The sequence below is a fragment of the Macaca nemestrina genome, chromosome 12 (assembly GCF_043159975.1).
Source record: "Macaca nemestrina isolate mMacNem1 chromosome 12, mMacNem.hap1, whole genome shotgun sequence".
In the NCBI taxonomy this organism is placed as follows: Eukaryota; Metazoa; Chordata; class Mammalia; order Primates; family Cercopithecidae; genus Macaca; species Macaca nemestrina.
The window spans coordinates 121288213-121306573 of record NC_092136.1 but is presented as its reverse complement, the minus strand read 5'-3'; the positions used below and the strand labels follow the sequence as shown (position 1 = coordinate 121306573).

Here is an 18361-nt window from a genome sequence, read left to right as displayed (position 1 = left end):
ACCTCCTCACCAGGGCTGAGTTAAGTGTTTAACAAATTACATCCAGAGGCAGGGAGAATGGGGCTAGCTGAGGGGAATAGAGTAGAGGATTTGCTTTGCCATCTGTTGAACGGTGCCCAAAACGCATCTAATTCTTCATTCTTCTGCTGAGAAGTTCTGTTTGTACAGCATTCCATACAAAAGAGAAGAAAACCCTCACGGGTCTCCACCACGTAGCCCAAGAGATGGAAATGAAAGAGTGCTGAGTGACATGAAAATACTGGGAGCGCTAGTGTTTTATGACTCTGTAGCACTGGAGACGGTAACAGCAGCAGAATCCACGAGGGTGCCAATTGTATTTGCTTCTCTATTGCACCCCAGTTTCTGGCTATGCAGTAATCACAGTGACAAAACATAAGAATGTTTGTCATTCCGTGAGTGCTCACCATGTGAAGATAAAGTACCAACCTCTTCAAATGAATGAGCTCCAGTAACTCACAACGGCCCTGCATGGCAAGTGCAATTATTAAAATTGTTGTACAGATAAGACATCACGGGCTCATGAGGTTAGTCCCCTGCCAAAGTAACACAGAAAGTAAGTAGCAGAGTGGAATTCTGACCTAAGCTGCCTGAAGGCCATTATCACCGCAGGTAACAACTAGGAGAATGAAGGTCTCAGATGTTTCATACCTACCTGTGAGATGTGAAATAATTAATATAATCACTGGGTTAAAAACAAGCCTGATAGGTGAATATATTAATAATAACTTCGTTATTTTTCAAATGATTCATGGAAAAGGATTAGGATGAGCATTAAAGACAAATGAGGCCAGGAGTAGTGGCTCATGCCTGTAACCCCAGCACTTTGGGAGACTGGGGTGGGAGGATGGCTTGAGGCCAGGAGTTTGAGACCAGCCTGGGCAACAGAGTGAGACCTTATAACTACAAAAAATATAAAAATTAGCCTGGCTTGGTGGTTTGAGCATATAGTGGTTTGAGCCTGTATTCCCAGTGAGTTGGGAAGCTGAGGTGGGAAGATCACTTGAGCCCAGGAGTTTCAGGCTACAGTGAGCCATGATCACACCATTGTACTCCAGCCTGGGTGACAGAGCGAGGAAGGAAAGAAGGAAGGGAGGCAGGGAGGCAGGGAGGGAGGGAGGGGCAGGTGTTCAAAGTAGAGCACAGTGTATTCCCATCCTTGCTTGTCTGAGTCATCAGCAAACATGTTTTGAGGGTTCCATGTGAGCCAGATATTGTCTAGATACCAGACAAAGACTAATAAAAGACATAGTGTTTAGACACCACAGGCATGTAAACATGTAAACGTCTGTAAACAATGCCCTATGTAAACACAAGATATATAGAAAGGGAACAGAGAGCACATGCAGGTCTTTAATACTTACTAGATGTTAAGGTTAGAAGAGGCCAAGACAGAGCCTCTGCCTTTATCTGGGTCACAGTGGAGGAAGCTATTAGAACACACAGTATGTGTTCCCAACTACCAGATACACAGTAAGGGGCTGCCACAAAAGCAGCTTCAGAAATTGTGCAGGCTGAGAGTTCACAGATAATCTGAGTGGGTAAAATGACGAAGTAGCACTTTCTCACTTCCATTCTGCTGGCCAAGAATGGACATTAGTGTCCTGGTTAGGTTCAAACATCACATGGAGCAAAATAATGGCTTCTCAGGAAGGGAACTAAGGCCCCTTCCAGCTCTGACATCCCATAATTTGATGACCCTCTATGTATTTCTTCAGGGGCACGAAGGTGATAGTTTACATTAAGGTAGCATTTTTCAGTATGTAATACTCCTTTACAAACATTCTCTCTCTTCATCTGAAAAACCGGAGTTAGTCGCACCTTTGTCTCTTTCAGTGTACCTGGGGCATAGCAGGCACTCAACAAAGATTTCTAGGATGAATAAATATCATTATAAACCAAAGAGCAAGTAAACAAATGTGATAAATAAATGAATAGAAAAGAACGAATTGAATGAATCAGTGAGTCACTAAGAGATTTCCATTTAAGAGACACACAAAAACTAAGATTCCCAGAAGTGAATGGCCAGCCCCAGGTCATACCACTAGGAAGAGACAAAACTATGGCAGTTTCTTCCAATTCCACGTCCAGTTGTCTTTCTACTCCAACAAGTTACCTCTAGGAGAATGTTCTCTTCTCCATCTTAACGTTTCTCTGCTAAGTAGGAAGGTCTTATACCAAGTCTACAGGCCAAGCACTGGAAGGCGTGCTGGCCGGCAGAGAGAGAAGACCCACATTAAAAAGTAGGGAGCCTCCCTGAGATTCTCAGCCATGCTGCTGCCATCGTGTGCATAGAGATAAAACCACCTTCACTATCAAAGAGCTCTTCCCTAATTCTCACCTACAAACAAAATCCATCTCTTTGGGTCTTCTACTCAAGAGAAGTGAAAAAGCAAGTATGTAAGAGTCCATCCTATGCCTGAAGGCCATCCTGAACCGCTCATCAACTTTTCTTCTCTTGGCTAGGTTGAAAAATTCCAACATGACATTTTTATCCTACCTTCATAATTCTTATTTCTTTCTCTTTTTTTGACGACACAGTGTCTTGCTCTATGACTCAGGCTGGAGCGCAGTGGCACAAGCACAGCTCACTGCAGCCTTGACCTCCCAGGGTCAAGCAATCCTCCCACCTCAGCCTCCTGGGTAGCTGGGATTACAGGCAGGCGCCACCATGCCCAGCTAATTTTTTGTATTTTTTTTTTTTTTTTAGAGACGGGGTTTCCTAGGCTGGTCTCCAATTCCTGAGCTCAAACAATCTGCCCACCTCAGCTTCCCAAACTGCTAGGATTACAAGCATGAGCCTCCGTGCCCATCCCTCAATTCTTATTTCTATTTAATTAGCATAGACTGTAAGCTCCATAGAACAAGGACAATGCTTAAGGCTGGTGCACAGTTCTCTACCTTCCTCCACATTGAACAGCCCATAAAAGGCTTCTGCCAGTGTGCAGTTAGCTCAAGCGGATTGGTGGCTCTGTGGCCTCCACACCGCACCCTGACTTGCCTGTTCCTTTCTAGCTATCTTGTCTTCATGGCAGCACCATGCTGCTGACTCACGGTCCAATACGATCTCCAGGTGAATTTGAGAGAACACCCTGGACTCGCTCATCTTGTGCTTCTAGTTGGTTTTTCATCCAGACAGGATTTCTGCACTAATTAGTCCCCTCTGACCTCAGTATGATGCTACTCCCTAAAGAGCAAAATAGCAGAGGGGAGGAGTTACTAAACTGCCCCCAGTTTCTACCTACAAAGATGGTCCTTCAAAGTGAGTGATTTTAAATTATTTCCCTTGTACTTCAAAACTACATAATAATAAAGAGGTGGGAGAGAAAGGGGAGAAACAGATGATGGCTAAAATGTACAGAAAACATCCCCACATCTGGCACTGTTCTAAGTGCTTTACAGCAATGTTCTCAAACTGTAATATGCCCACAGACTGCCCCCCCTCCACTCCCCCACCCCCGCCCCCCGGCCCCAGCAAGACACTGGACAAGTGCAGGTTCTGAGTCCAGAAGTCCAGGCAGGACCTGAGATTCTTTTCTAACCAGCTCCCAGAAAATCCCCAAGGGCTGATCCACAGACCACAACCACACTTTGGGTAGCAAGGTTTAACAAGCACTATCTCAGTGACAGAGGAGGACAAGAGAAGGTACATCACCTGGCCCAAGGTCAGATTGCTAATGAATGGCACAGCCGGGATTCCAGCCCAGGTGTTCTGATTTCAGAGCCTGTGCTCAGCCAGACATCAGCCTCCCGCTGTTAGTTAGCAAGACCTGACACTGTTTCCCAGTCAATCCTGAGGGGCACAATCATAATGTCACACTGCTCTAGGGACAAGGGCAGCAAGTCCTGTCACGCACAATATATTCCCTGGTTGACTCTTTGCTTTCTTTTTTTTGTTTTTTTTTTTTTTGTTTGAGAGAGGGTCTCACTCTGTCACCCAGGCTGGAGTGCAGTGGCACAATCACAGCTCACTGCAACCTCCACCTCCTGGATTCAAGTGATTCTCCTACCTCAGCCTCCTGAGTAGCTGGCATGACAGGCTTGTGCCACCATGCCTGGCTAATTTTTGTATTTTTAGTAGAGTCGGGGTTTCACCATGTTGGCCGGGCTGGTCTCGAACTCCTGGCCTCAAATGATCCACCCACCTCGGCCTTCCAAAGTGCTAGGATTACAGGCGTGAGCCACACCTCACCCAGCCCCTGGTTGATTCTGATCTTCTGGTGGACTGTACCACTGGACAGCTCTTCAGCCAATTATGTTGCACCTGAGTACTTTGTAAACCTAGTACTTTGTAAAATACATCATGAGAGAGCAGAAACAAAGAGTTAGGAAAAGTTGAGATAAACATGTATTGTTTCTTTTGTCGATTTATCACGGGACAGACGGGTCCTGCAGGAGCTGTTCTCTTCATGGAACCACACTGGCTTCAACTTCATCAGTGGAAAACGATTCATTTTTTTCCCCCCCTGTTTAAGAGCAAGGCTTTCTGGATTCCAGCTTCCAGAGCCATTCCTTTTTAGATACTGAATATGCATGACCTTGGCTGCCCACCAACACCCACACAGTTCCTGATTGGTTTAGGTTCTTTCCCTTCTGGACTGCTGATGGGACCTTACAAACCAAGCTCAGTCTTCTTCGTTAAAGAGAATTTGGATTGTTATTACCCCAACTCCTGCCTCTGAGTCATCATTCTTTTCACATTAACTTTTTACATCAGGCATCTCAGTTGCATCTGACAATCCTTTAACACAGTTTGTATAGAGAGGAAGGCCATTTCTGCCAGCCCTACTTATTAACTCTGGCCATTGCGTTTCCTTCCCATTTAATCTATCTCCCATTTCTTTGAGACCGAGTTTTCGCTCTTCTTGCTCAGGCTGGAGTGCAACGGCGCAATCTCAGCTCACCGCAACCTCCACCTCCCAGGTTCAGGCGATTCTCCTGCCTCAGCCTCCCGAGTAGCTGGAATTACAGGCATGCACCACCAAGCCCAGCTAATTTTGCATTTTTAGTAGAGATGGGGTTTCTCCATGTTGGTCAGGCTGGTCTCAAACTCCCGACCTCAGGTGATCTGTCTACCTCGGCTCTATCTCCCATTTCATTCCACAATAGTGTATCCCACTTCAAATGTTCAATGGGCTGTTAGTCAGACACACCCAGATATACAGAGAGAGCAAGAGTTGGGTTTCAATCGACTGGCAATACTTAGGGTGACAAACCATCCTGGTTCACTCAGAACTAAGGGAGGATCCCAGGATGCGGGGCTTTCAGTGCTAAAACCCAGACAAGTTGGTCACCTGACTAACACCACATCTTTGCACACTAAGCACATGACTGGGCCTTGAGTCTCATCAGCCCCAACTTTCCCACTGACACGCTGAGTGACCTCATGCAAGTCTCTTTACAACTCTTGGCTCCTGTTTGTCCAGCAAAACTGTAAAACAATGCTTAAGGTCTTTACCTACCTCACAAAAAAATGTTGTCTGAATTAAGAGTTTTTTTAAATGCATAAAAATTCCAAGAAGGATTTCTCAACACAATACAGCACAGTACATCTATCTCCCGTGCCCAGGAGGGATGCCCATGGGCAGTGGCTACACACAGGTGCCTATGAAGAGTTTCACGGGCCCAAAGGCCTTCTTTTCTATTTTTTGTTTTATTTTTTCTAGAGAGAGGGTCTCGCTGTCACTCAGGCTGAAGTACAGTGGCACGACGATAGGTCACCGCAGCTTCAAACTCCTTGGCTCAAAGGATCCTCCCGCCTTAGCCTGCTGAGTAGCTGGGGCTACAGGAGCAGGCCACCACACCCGGCCACCAAAGGCATTCAGACACAGCTGTCTGTGGTGGCCACAGCTGTAACCTGCAAAACCTAATCACATTTATAAACGGGCCAAAGTCATTGCCCCAAACAAGTCGAGCCCTGCCCCAGAGCACTACACCCAGACTGGCCTTCAGCAGCGGTGGTCTCCCACACACACAGCTCAGAACCCACCCTGGGCAAAGCCATGCATCCTGACAGCCAGCCCGTCTGTCTCCCCTGTCTGTGGCTGCCCTCATTCAACTCCCTGGAAACAGTCCCCTGAGGCAACTTCCCATCGCCTGCTTCTCAACACACCCAACCCAGACGGCGGATACACAGAGAGGCACCTCGCAGAGACCAAATCCGCATCCGAGAATTATAAATGTATCCCTAAGGCTGATGTGAAAGTGCTGGCAAATTCATCAGAAGGTTCCCCCGGCCAGAATGCAGGGTGACCGAAGCTGTAAAGCATGGTGTTCCATCCACAGCCTCGCACTGCCACAGCATCGGATCCCAGGTTGAGGCAGGGTCTGCTCCTTTTTTCCCACAAGGAGGAGTCCGGAGCACAGGCCGCAGACCTGGGACCAGCCGTCAGGCCAGCCTTGGCCCTTACGTGTCTTTTACTTGGCTCGCGCGGTGTTTGTAGAAACTATACACTGGCTGCCAACTTGTAAGACTCAGCAGTTTTCACATGAAACTCCAGACCTCGGGGTTCCTCTGGAAAACCAGAAGATCTGGCAACACTGCGCCCTGCATTCTGCACGGCAACCAGAGCCTGCAGCTGACGAGCAACGCTCCTCGGAAGCACGCTTCTCCAGGTCCTCAAAGGCCCTTCCCCTTCCCCACGTCTCTCCAACACGGGAACCGAGCATCCATTACTACGTTCAAATTTAGATACGGGAGAATGCTTCTTAAATCTGCATCTCCATCAAAAGTGGAAATGACATGTATTGTCCAAGAAGGCCACAGACTTCAAGAAAAATGGGAGAAACCATATTTCTTTGAGGAGGTAGAGTTGTTATGTCCAGGCATGGTGGCTCACGCCTGTGGTCTCAACACTTTGGGAGGCCGAGGCAGGCAGATCGTTTGAGTCCAGGGGTTCGAGACCAGCCTAGGCAACATGGCATAAACCCCATCCCTACCAAAAAATATATGTAAGAACAAAAATTAGCCAACCATGCTGGTGTGCACCTGTAGTTCCTGCTACTCGGGAGGCTGAATGGGTGGGAGGATGGCTTGAGCCCAGGAGGCGAAGGTTGCAGTGAGCCAAGATCACACCACTGTACCCCAACCTGGGCAACAGAGTCAGATCCCAACTCCAAAAAAAAAAGAGTGCTGTAAACTTGAAGGGGTTTCACTCCTATCCTTTACCTGCCTGGCCTCCCATAGGCCTTTGAGTTTGTAACCCTTGGCATCTTGTGTCTTCAAAGTACCTAACCTACTAAACATCATAAATACCCAGCTACAGAAATTAAGAATATTAGAGAATCAGTTTCAACAGCTCATCCCACTACAATGGGTTAGAAGAAACCAGCATATGGGAAAGGCCAATTTGATTCCATCTGGCTCAGCTGCAGGCAGGCAGGTCTGCCCAGGAAGGCACTCTGGTATTTTCTTGGGCAGATGCAACAATCCAGTCCATACGCTATTACTTCCCAAAGGTAATCACACATTGCATATATCTGTTTGCAACACTGACTGCAACTCCCTGTGTTGAGCAAACAAGGGATATATCATTTTGTAGATTATCTTCTCTGTCATACAATTCATTCCTTCCATGTTCCAATTACCCACTACTTTTTCTGGTATGATAATCCCAGTGGATCAGAAAAGGGCATGTTGATGGCACCAAGGTGTGCCCAGAGCCAACACTATACTTACATCGCTGCTCTTGGGCCTCGTCAACGCCAGGCTATCTCGGGCCAAGGCCACGATCACGTTGCTTTTCTCTCCGGCCCAGTGCACCACCATCTGATTGTGGGAATCATTCAGACTAACCTGAAAGAAATCAATATAGGAATTAGGATCCATAATAAGTGATGGCCACAAACATTCTAAATCAAGACTCCTTCCTCCTTTATCAAGCAGAAACGATTAAGATTCTGACATCTAAAGCATTTGGGCCAAGGGGGCCTCTTCCCCTCCCACCTCATGCATATTCTGTCACACTCAGCTTCCCCACAAAGAAATATGAGTCCCCTGCTATTTTGGATGTAAACAGATTTTGTAGAAAGGCTTCTTGGACTCTCATTGGCATAACCAATTCCTTTGATTATTTTCATCCTTTATGATACCAATCTCTGGTTACTCTGATCCTTACTCCATGTATGACATGCACTTTGGTAAGATTTTAAACCAAAGCATGGAAACACTGCCCTTCCTCAGAAAAAATTCATGGGCCAGAAAGACCACATGCTTTTCAAACTTCTTTTCAGACTATGTTTTCTCTGGCTCGGTGGTACCGTCATTCACTTTCAGCTGGTAATGAGAAATGAGAGAAGTAGCCTTGTGAAGCTTCTCAAAATCGCTTTTGAAGTGTCTCAAATAAGGAAATATTTTAGTTCTCAGACTTTTAGATTTTGTAAACCAATGAAATAAAAATGAGGAAGGCCAACAGAGGACTGGTTGGCAACTTATATTCCGCCAAGTAAGGACGTCACAAAAACAGGACTAGCTATTCTGTCAATCTCTTTCCTCTGCTTCCTGAGGACACCGCAGACTCTGGTCCAGGCTGTGGGGCAGGAGGTGTGGCCTGGGACTGAGTTCCAGCAGATGGAATGTGAGAGAAGTCATCAGGGCCACTATCAGCCTGGTCCCCATCCAGTCCTGTTTTCTTTCCCCACCCACAGGCCGCATTCAGAGGACTCCAAAGCCCCAGAGGAGGGCAGAGTCGAAGACAGAAGGAGCCTGCATCCCCAAGGAAAAGACCTCCGCTAATCAGTAGCATTCATCCTGAACTTCTCATAACCCGGAGCCTCAACTCAGCCACACCGCTGAGCCTGTGGGATTTGTCTGTTATGCAGCTCACCTTACAGGGCAATTTGACCACTATCTAGAGTCGCTGTCATTTTTTTTAAAGATGTATTAACACTGAAAACTGAGGGAGGATGCCATCTCAGAATAAAGAACGGTTGTTTCGCTGTATGGAAAACTACATTGCTTTTATTTTCTTACTTCACCATTGGCTGTTGGACAACTGTCTGAGGACTGGCATTTGAACACCTGAACCATACATTCCACCCACTCTGTGGAAAGCAAAGTCATGACAGGAATAACAATAATTCTGAGGGGTGGTCAGGCTCAGTGGCTCACGGCTGTAATCCCAGCACTTTGGGAGGCCAAGGTGGGCAGATCACCTGAGGTCAGGAGTTCAAGACTCACCTGGCCCATACGGTGAAACCCCGTCTCTACTAAAAATACAAAAATTAGCCAGGCATGGTGGCAGGCACCTGTAGTCCCAGCTACTCGGGAGGCTGAGGCAGAAGAATCGCTTGAGCCCAGGAGGTGGAGGTTGCAGTGAGCCGAGATCGAGCCACCACACTCCAATCTGGGCAACAGAGCGAGACTCAGTCTCAAAAAAAAATTCTGAGAGGGGGTCCAACACTCAGAAGCAGGACAACACCCTGAAACCAGGAGCACAGGCTGCCTCTCCTGCTGAGCGATGTCTGAGAGAAGCCCATTCCACCAGCCTCCTCAACCTCAGCTGTCTCAGGCACACATGGAAGGAAATCAAGCTTCTGGGACTCCAGCCCACACAGTCCACCCCACCCATGAGTAAGGCTTAGACTGAAGACAGTTCAAGCCTTGGCCAACCTGCCCTCCAAGCTGTCTTCTCACCAAGGCTCTGCAGCAGAAAACCCACAGCTCCTTTCTCCTTCTCTAGCTTCCTCTCCCCAGCACTCTCGAACTTTCCCCACCCACTCCTAGAGGTGCTCTCAGATGTCATCAGGGAGAAGAGAAACACCTGTACCACATACTTGGCTGGCAGGACACAGCAGCTAATCCTTAACGACGCTACTTGGGGTTTTAAATACCTGCATTTAATTTGATCCAGGATCAAACTCTTTTTGAAAAAATTTGAAAATTTTACTTTTAAACTCTTACTTTAAAGAGAAGGACCTAGGAAAATACGTCCTTCCAAACTGTCTCTTCTCATTCCCAGATAGATAAGTCCAAGCAAGCACTAACTGAGAAGTGCAAATAAGAAATAGAAGTAAATAAATTATTTAACCCAGAATGCTACAAAGAGAAAGCAGCTAAAGGAATCTCCTCCGGTCACTGAAGCCTTCGTTTTTCCTCCTCTCTCTTTCCAGCCCAATCCTCTGGATGCATCTGGAGATCAGAAACTCACAACACAGGTGCCTGGGAAACCCAGATAAAGGTTTCCTCCCCTCCCAAAACATCTGCATTCTTGAACCAGAGTGGGGATAGAAAACTATGCAAATGTCAATAAAATTAAGGACTAGGAACCTAGAAAAAAAATCACCCATGTTCCCCTGGGGTCTGGGATAAAATGTCCTCAAATATTCAACTTGGGCATCCTTAAAGATGACATCAAAATGCTCCCTCTGGCAGGTAACACTCAGATAATGCTTTGAGTAGGTTGCAAAGCTTTCAGTGATCAGAGGGGGCAAAAGGTCTGAAGACAACTTGCTGAAATCGATCTACTCAGAGGACAGGAGGCCTCCTCACCAATCCCAAGGCCGGTGAAAGGTGAGAAGAGCACCAAGGGCAAGCCTCAAAACATCCAAGGGCTTTTCTACAAAGGAAACCTCTAGAAGACAAGCCTGGTACAACACCTGTTTGTTTCTTTCTTTGTTTCTTTCTCTTTTTTTGTTTTAGAAAAGCCTTTTTTATTAGATGTGCCTTTGACTCATAAGTGCAGACTGAAAAGGGGCAGCCCAGTAGGGGGATAAAATCCCTGGCAAGAAATGACTTGTACGAGGGCCACCAGGCACTCGCAGGAACAGCTCGGCTCCTTCGCTTGGCGAGATGTCAGGCACATCCTGGTCATGAGAATAACTCCCTGGTGAGTCACAGCTGATCCCCAAGGCAGCCCAGGTGCCCATCCCCCCACAACAGACCTAGTGGTAGGAATCAGGAATGATGCAGCACAGGGGAGCCAGCAGGCAGGCTGGCGGGAAGTAAATTTTATTATCACCAAGACAGGCATTCTGCCCTCCGTCCTCACCTTCCTCCTCTGTCTCCACCGTGCCCCCATCCTCACCCCCAAGGGAAAGAAAAGAAGTCATCAAAGCAGCCTTTTCCTGGCTGGCTCTCCATGGCATGTGGCCGAGACACCAGCAGCCCAGGGCAGCCCCCAGCAATCAAAACAACCTACAGGTCCTTAGATCCCTTTACTTAACCAGTGGCTTCCAGTTTGTTTGGTTGCTTTTCCATCCATCCCCAAGGATCTCCCCATGATGTCCCCTTTCCTCCTCCGCAAACCTTTTTCCATCGCCAATCCCCCACGCAGGTCCCACACCCAGAAGACACTGGCCTGGGAGTGGGCGGGAGGGTGGCCTTCCCAGGAACATAACCTTGACGTGCAATCAGCTGTAACCACAACCCCGGGGTGTGAACAACCTTCCCTCTTCCCTCTCTAGCTCACAGGGCATAGCTGGAGCTTGATAAATGAGACGCAATTAATTGGAACTGTTAAGGCAGCAGGGAGGGGCTGAGTGCCTCCCCTCAGAAAGCAAACAGAGAAAAATTACAGGCCACAGAAACCTCTGAACACACAAACTGCATCATAAACAACAAACAGCATCTGGCTCACTGACAGGTCATTAAGAGTCAAGATAATTCCCCCCACCCCACCCCCCCAAGATCACCTGGCCTAGGGGGGTCCCATGCCCCACCAAAGGTCAGAATCACCTGAGAGGCCCCACTCCACGCCTACCGGCTCTGTCGCCCTCTGCCTGGAGCCCAGGAATCAATCTTTTTTAAAAGACACACCCAGCCGGGTGTGGCGGCTCACACTTGTAATCCCAGCACTCTGGGAGGCCAAGGCAGGTGGATCACGAGGTCAGGTGATGGAGACCATCCTGGCTAACACAGCGAAACCCCGTCTCTACTAAAAATACAAAAAATTAGCCAGGCATGGTGGCAAGGGCCTGTAGTCCCAGCTACTTGGGAAGCTGAGACAGGAGAATTGCTTGAATCCGGAAGGCAGAGGTTGCAGTAAGCCGAGATCATGACACTGCACTCTAGCCTGGGCGACAGAGAAAGACTCCGTCTCAAAAAAAAAAAAAAGAAGACACACCCCAACCCCAGGTATTTCTAAGGCAGCTTCTTTGGGAAACAATGAATCTAGCTGATTCCCCTGCCTCCCAGCAGGAGCTGGAACTAAATGACGGTAACTAGAAAGATATACCATTTTATGGGGATTTGGGATGGTCATTAAGACTCTAGGACACACTGATGATATATGCTACAATGTGGATGAACCTCACAAACAATATGCTAAGTGAAAGAAGCCAGATACAAAAGATCACATATTGCATGACACCATTTATATGAAATGTCTCAAACAGGTAAATCCATAGGGACAGAAAGCAGATGAGTGGTTACCAGGGGCTGGCAGATCGGAGAGGAGGGAATCACTGCTTAATGGGTAAGGAGTTTCATTTCAGAGCAATGGAAATGTTTTGGAAATCGTAGTGGCACAACATCGTGATGATATTAAATCCACTGAACTGTTTACTTTAAAATGGCTAATTTTATATAATGTGAAATACACCTAAATGTTTTTAAGGCCTCTAGGACCTGCAGAGAACATTATATTTCTCAAGTGCTAATCAAGAACCGAGGAGCTTCCACTCTTAAGAAGTGCTCCTTTTATCTCATCTCGAGCCCTCATGCTACCAAAATATGCAGCTAGAATGAGTCATACAGGAGGCAGGCTGGGGACTGGGTCTCTGGCCAAACCAATCCTTCAAAGTGCTGTCAGTGGCATCTGCAGAGCCACAGCATCCGCACGGGCCTCCCTGTCCCCAGCTGCAGAAACGGCTGCAGGCCCAAGGCTAGTATCCACCGCCAGTTCACAACAGTGGATGCCACCCACACCTTGACTCGCCTCGGCATCTTCATCAAACAAGTCCATATCACCCCACACATGTTGTCCCTCAGCCCCCCGCGTGCCCTGGCAACCCAGAGAGGTGAAATGATTCACCTCCTATTATTCAGAGTAAGGGGAAGGACCTGCTACCACCCAGTCCTCAAGTTCTGGGTTGTTACAAGTAGAGGGGAGGAAGTCAATGGCTTGGATGAAGGGACTGATTACTCATGCGTTCACTTGTGGATGAAGTAGGCACTGAGGTCTGCTAGGTGCCAGGCACCCTTTAGGCTCTTTAATCATTTCTTACCTGTGAGCCCACACAGAGCACTTCTGGGGAAAATTAGGGTTGCAAGTCTAAGCCAATGATAAGAAGTTTCCTATCAAACCACCAACATCTGCATAGTTGTTGAGCCTTATGCAGGAGGTGGGTCCCCTGAATAGAATGGGTCACAGGTACCCTTCTCTACATCTCCTCTTTCAAATTGGTCAGACCCAAAGATCAGGATGTCCTAGACTCCCACAGCTTGCAGTCCTCACAACTCCTACACAGCTTCCTCCCAGAACACGGTACGAGGAGGCCAAACAAGGCAGTCTGATTCCTTTCTCTGCTTCACTAGCAGTGGAATACAAAGAGGCATTTTTAAAATTCTACAATGTAGCATAAAACAAATATCCTGTCCTTCAACTGTGAGGACAGAAGGAGCCAGGCACTCCCCGAACTATACGACAAAACTGAGGAAGCCAGCGACAGCCTCCTGAGGTCCAAGGAGAATAAGCTTTTCCCAAACCGTCCCTTTGCACGGCCTAAATGCTAGATATGCCTCTCACTGTCCCCTTTCAAGACTGTGTTCTCACTATATTTAGCAAGCTGATTATCCTCCCTGGACTCCTCACCTCAGAAGAAGAGCTGAAATCTAGTTTACAAGCACGGCCGGAAGAGAGGCCCAGTTCATGGAATCTCAGCTCACTCACTTGACTTTTGAGTTTGCTCAAGATGCTTCACCCACAGAACTCCTGAACTACTTTGCTGATGAATTCAGGCTGCCCGTTTTCCAGATGAGGAAACACGGAGAGTGACCTTGGACTAGAACTTAGCATTCACTACTATCTCCTTCACTGGAGCCATGACCACTCTACAGAGAAAAATACACACGTGCCCTTTTCTTTCTCTTTGCTAAAAGGATGATAATCATAATCTCACTGCCTTAGAATATCAGTTTAGAGAACTTAGTTCCCTTTCTGATTGATCCTTGGCAGGGAGAACCTATCTACCGTTTACCTCTGTGTGCCACTCTGTCCTGGTGAACCCACTTTGTCAATGAGCAAATGTGCTTTGCTGTTTTGGGAGGGGCTCCCTACTAAAAGGAAACCGTGGAAAATTCTCTTTCTCATGAACATAATATCACCCCTTAATTTACCAGTTGGTAAAAAAAGAAAAAAAAATGAGGAAAATATCAAAGCCAGAAAGAATCTCAGAGAACATCTAAACCAAATGCTACATTTTGCAAATGAGATTAAGCTCAGAGACAGACTTTAAGGCAATGTGGTGGTCCTCACTGCCTTAAAACACAGGGCCCCAGTGCAGGAAACACAGTCAGAGCGAGCACAGCAAGCACCCCCTCCAGACTGCATACCCTAAGCCAGGACTTGCCTTATGTGAGGATTCCGCTGTGAGCCCAAAGCCATTTCTCACAGCTCTTCAGGATGGTTCCAGACCCCCGACTTTCCCTCTGCAGCTCACTATAAATAGCCTCTCACCTTGCTCAGTCAATAAGTACTTATCAAGCACTTACCATATACCAGATGCTATACTAGGTGTTAGTAAAATGGCAGACTCACATCTGTAATCCCAGCACTTTGGGAGGCCAAGGCAGGCAGATTCCTCGAGCCCAGGAGTTCGAGACCAGCCTAGGCAACATGGCAAAACCCCATCTCTACAAAAAATACAAAAATTAGACAGGCATGGTGGCGCATGCCCGTAGTCCCAGCTACTAGGGAATCTGAGGTGGGAGGATCGCTTGTGCCCAAGAGGTCGAGGCTGCAGTGAGCTATGATCATGCCACTGCATGAGGGCCCACCCATTGATTCACCCCCACATTTATTTCACATAAGATTCACCCTAGCCATCTTCCCCCAGGGTTTCTACTCAACAGTGGCAGCCTGGGCGACAGAGCTAGACCCTGTCTCAAAAAATAAAAAAGAAAGAAAAATAACATGCTTCTAGGTCCTGCCTCACATCTCTGACTATAGTAGGGAAAACACGCATTAAACAATGAATTCCAGGAATGATGATTGAATTACTGTTGTTACACAGGGGACCTAACCTCATGTTGAGGAGACAGTGAGGCTTCACGGAAGACCTGACCTATGTACTGACACCATAAGGATGAAGAGGGAGGTGTTAGGGAAAAGGGGATGGAGAAGTGAGGCAGAGAACAGAGACCCAGACCTAAGGCAGGGCAGAGCAAAAGCCAGGAATGAGAAGGGCCTTGATACTTGCTGTGTTTGAAAAATTACAAGATCAGTGTGGCCAGGAGAAAGTGGAATTATATGAGATCTCCAGGTTTTAAAGGTGGAGAAAAAAAGCACTGCAAAAAAGCTGTGGATCCCCGCCTGAGATCAAAAATTTCACTAGATTACTTAGGATAGACAAATGTGTCCGCGTAAATCTGAAACAAGTTAGCAGGTTGGTTTGAGTCTTGATCTCTCCGGTTTACCACCTGTCTTAACTATGGGTAAGTCACTTCACCTTTTCGAGCCTCAAGATACTCATCTCTGAAATGAGATGAATAATCATTCTTATCTTCCCCATTTTTCAAGATTGTCGTAAGAATCAAATGAGATGCAACCCATGGATGTCATTTCATAAACTCCGACGCACTAAAACATCATTTCTTTTCATTACCAAATGCCTCTCAACCAAAATAAGCCATTTCTCACAAAACGGCTCCACATAAAACATTAACATTAGCGTAAGGCCTAAGAGCAAGCGATGACATATATAAAATGACAAAATGCTGCATGCCTGAGTCAAGCTAGGAGCTCCCGCCTAACTGAAACTCACAGGCAGTTTTCTCCTTGATTCCCAGCCGAACTCCGAAACCTGGGGAAACCCAACCTCCAGGTCCCAAGGCTCCAGCCCAGAGGTGACACTGTTTTCTAGCACTTTCCTAACCCCAAGAGAAAAGCATTTAAACATTACAACCCAGAACTGAAGGCCTCTATACCCTACCAGTGGCTTCTTCACCACCCTGTGAGAGAAGCTATAAACAAGACTAATGGAGAAGGGGGAGTGCATTAAACCCAATGGCTCTGCCAATTTCTCAGTAATATGAGATGCCCTCTGGGCTACCAGGAGGTGAGGCAACAGGCGGACGTCCCACAGGCTCTGATCTGCTAGCTAAACTCCCCCAGCTCTGTTTAGATAGCTCTTTCACCTCTAGCCAACTTCCACATCCACTCCTTCATTTCTCTCCTCTAGAGATTGAAGGCCTTGTTTCTGCAGTAACCGTCGCCACCCCCACCCCACCCATCACCACCACCACCAACAGCACACCTTGCCAAATTCAGCAAACCACGTGCACAGTTAGCTGCAGATTTTTTTTTAACCACTCAGTGAGAGAATTTCAGGGAACAAAATATACAAAGATGAGGTAAGTCATAGGTACAGAGTCTCAGGTTACTCAATTAATTGAGCACAGATTTAAAACATGCAAGTCCTTCCAAATACTCCCGGTTTCACAGGACACTCACCCCATTCTGCTGTGTCCTCACTCCCTGCCATCTCGGGCTCCTTGGCTGAGATCCCTGGGCAGCCAGCACTGGCCTTTCTTCCCAAGTCCCTGGGGCAGAGACACGTGGATCTGTCTCGCATGTGTCTCCTGGGCTAATAGAGAAAAGGGGTCCTTAACTATCTGGGACCCTAACCCTATAGCTTGCTATCTCACAGGTACCTATTAAAGTCTTCCCAGCCACAGTTTCCAAGCTAGCCTTTCTCCCCAGGTAGCTCTTAACCCAGGGCCCTCCAGGCTCAACCAGCTCATACCAGCCTTTCCAATGCCTCTGGGCACAGAGGCTTCCTAAGAGTTAAAAATTTCATCAAGGCCAGGCATGGTGGCTCACACCTGTAATCCCAGCACTTTGGGAGGCTGAGGCAGGTAGATCACGAGATCAAGAGTTCGAAACCAGCCTGGCCAATATGGTGAAACCCCGTGTCTACTAAAAATGCAAAAAAATTAGCCAGGCGTGGTGGCACGCACCTGTGATCCCAGCTACTCAGGAGGCTGAGGCACAAGAATCGCTTGAACCCGGGAGGCAGAGGTTGCAGTGAGCCAAGATAGAGCCACTGCACTCCAGCATGGGTGACGGAGCAAGACTCTGTCTCCAAAAAAAAAAAAAAAAAAAAAAAAAACATCATGACACTATGCCTCAGCTCACCAGCCCACCAAAGTCAGAAGGAAATCATCTCAGTAACCCTAAAATATTAAAATCCCAACTGAGGGCCCACCCACTGATTCATGCCCACATTTATTTCACATAAGATTCACCCTAGCCCAGGGTTTCTACCCAACAGGCTAGTCTCTCTTCTAAATAATAGAGGTCACATCAGTGACCTTCTTCATTTAAAAACTCCCCAAAAAGGGGGGGACATAATAAACAACACATCGGTCTCTACACGGCACAAATGCATTTGATATAGGTACATCTTTTTATTGCCCTTGTCAGCCACTCAGATTTGGGATATAATCACATCAGCCTGCCTTTCTGAGAATTCGTAGCTGTGTTTTGAATCTAATTCAGGGGACTGGAGATAAATCATTGTGAAGGGTCCTGATTCTCCAAGCTAAGAGCCTGCGGCAGCAGCAGCAGCAGCAGCAATGGCACGCTAAGTTAAAAGGTCAGCCAAGAAGAGGGGGAGGTTTTTATGCAAAGATGAAGACCACACGCCTGTAGTGTTTGTCTTCATGCCAATCTGGAGGGTTGAAGGGAAGACAGACAGACCCAGCTACATCAAGGTAAGTCAACAAGAGCACAGGAAGCAAAGGGCAGGGCAGGGAGATGGCCCCACTGTTAAGGCACTATTTACATCTTTCATTGCTAAACAGAACGTGCAGGGTCTGCACTCCACCTGAGTGAAGCCCAATACAAGGGCAGTGTTTGCATAAGGCCAGATGAGAAGTGAAGCCAGGAGACCTGGTTCACCCTGTGAATAGCCAGCCTTCATTGACTAAGTGACTGACGGAAGGAGGCAACTGTGCAGAGGCATGCCCTAGAGTCAATCACTGGACCCACTTGGCCCTCCACGGTCCCCTGGTAAGTTCCTACCTAGGAAAGAAGGGCCACTGTCTCCTGACACTCAACTTGGCAGTCAGCAGCCACCAACACCTGGGGTCTAGACCCGAGCCCTCCACTCTTGCTTTTATTACCCTGTTTGCGATGCCTACACGAGCAGGTCTTTGCAGGAACTTCTCTCTTGGGTGAAGCAG

The 18361-nt window shown here is 47.4% G+C and overlaps 1 protein-coding gene across 2 annotated transcripts in view; it reads right to left on the bottom strand.

Moving 5' to 3' along the window:
* LOC105476491 (sortilin related receptor 1) overlaps positions 1 to 18361 on the bottom strand; it is a 179518-nt gene that overhangs the window by 154108 nt on the left and 7049 nt on the right. For both annotated transcript variants that reach the window (XM_071075729.1, XM_071075730.1), the window contains exon 2: positions 7697 to 7813. In XM_071075729.1, coding sequence (XP_070931830.1) covers positions 7697 to 7813 — 117 coding nt within the window. The remainder of the gene's footprint in view (positions 1 to 7696; positions 7814 to 18361) is intronic.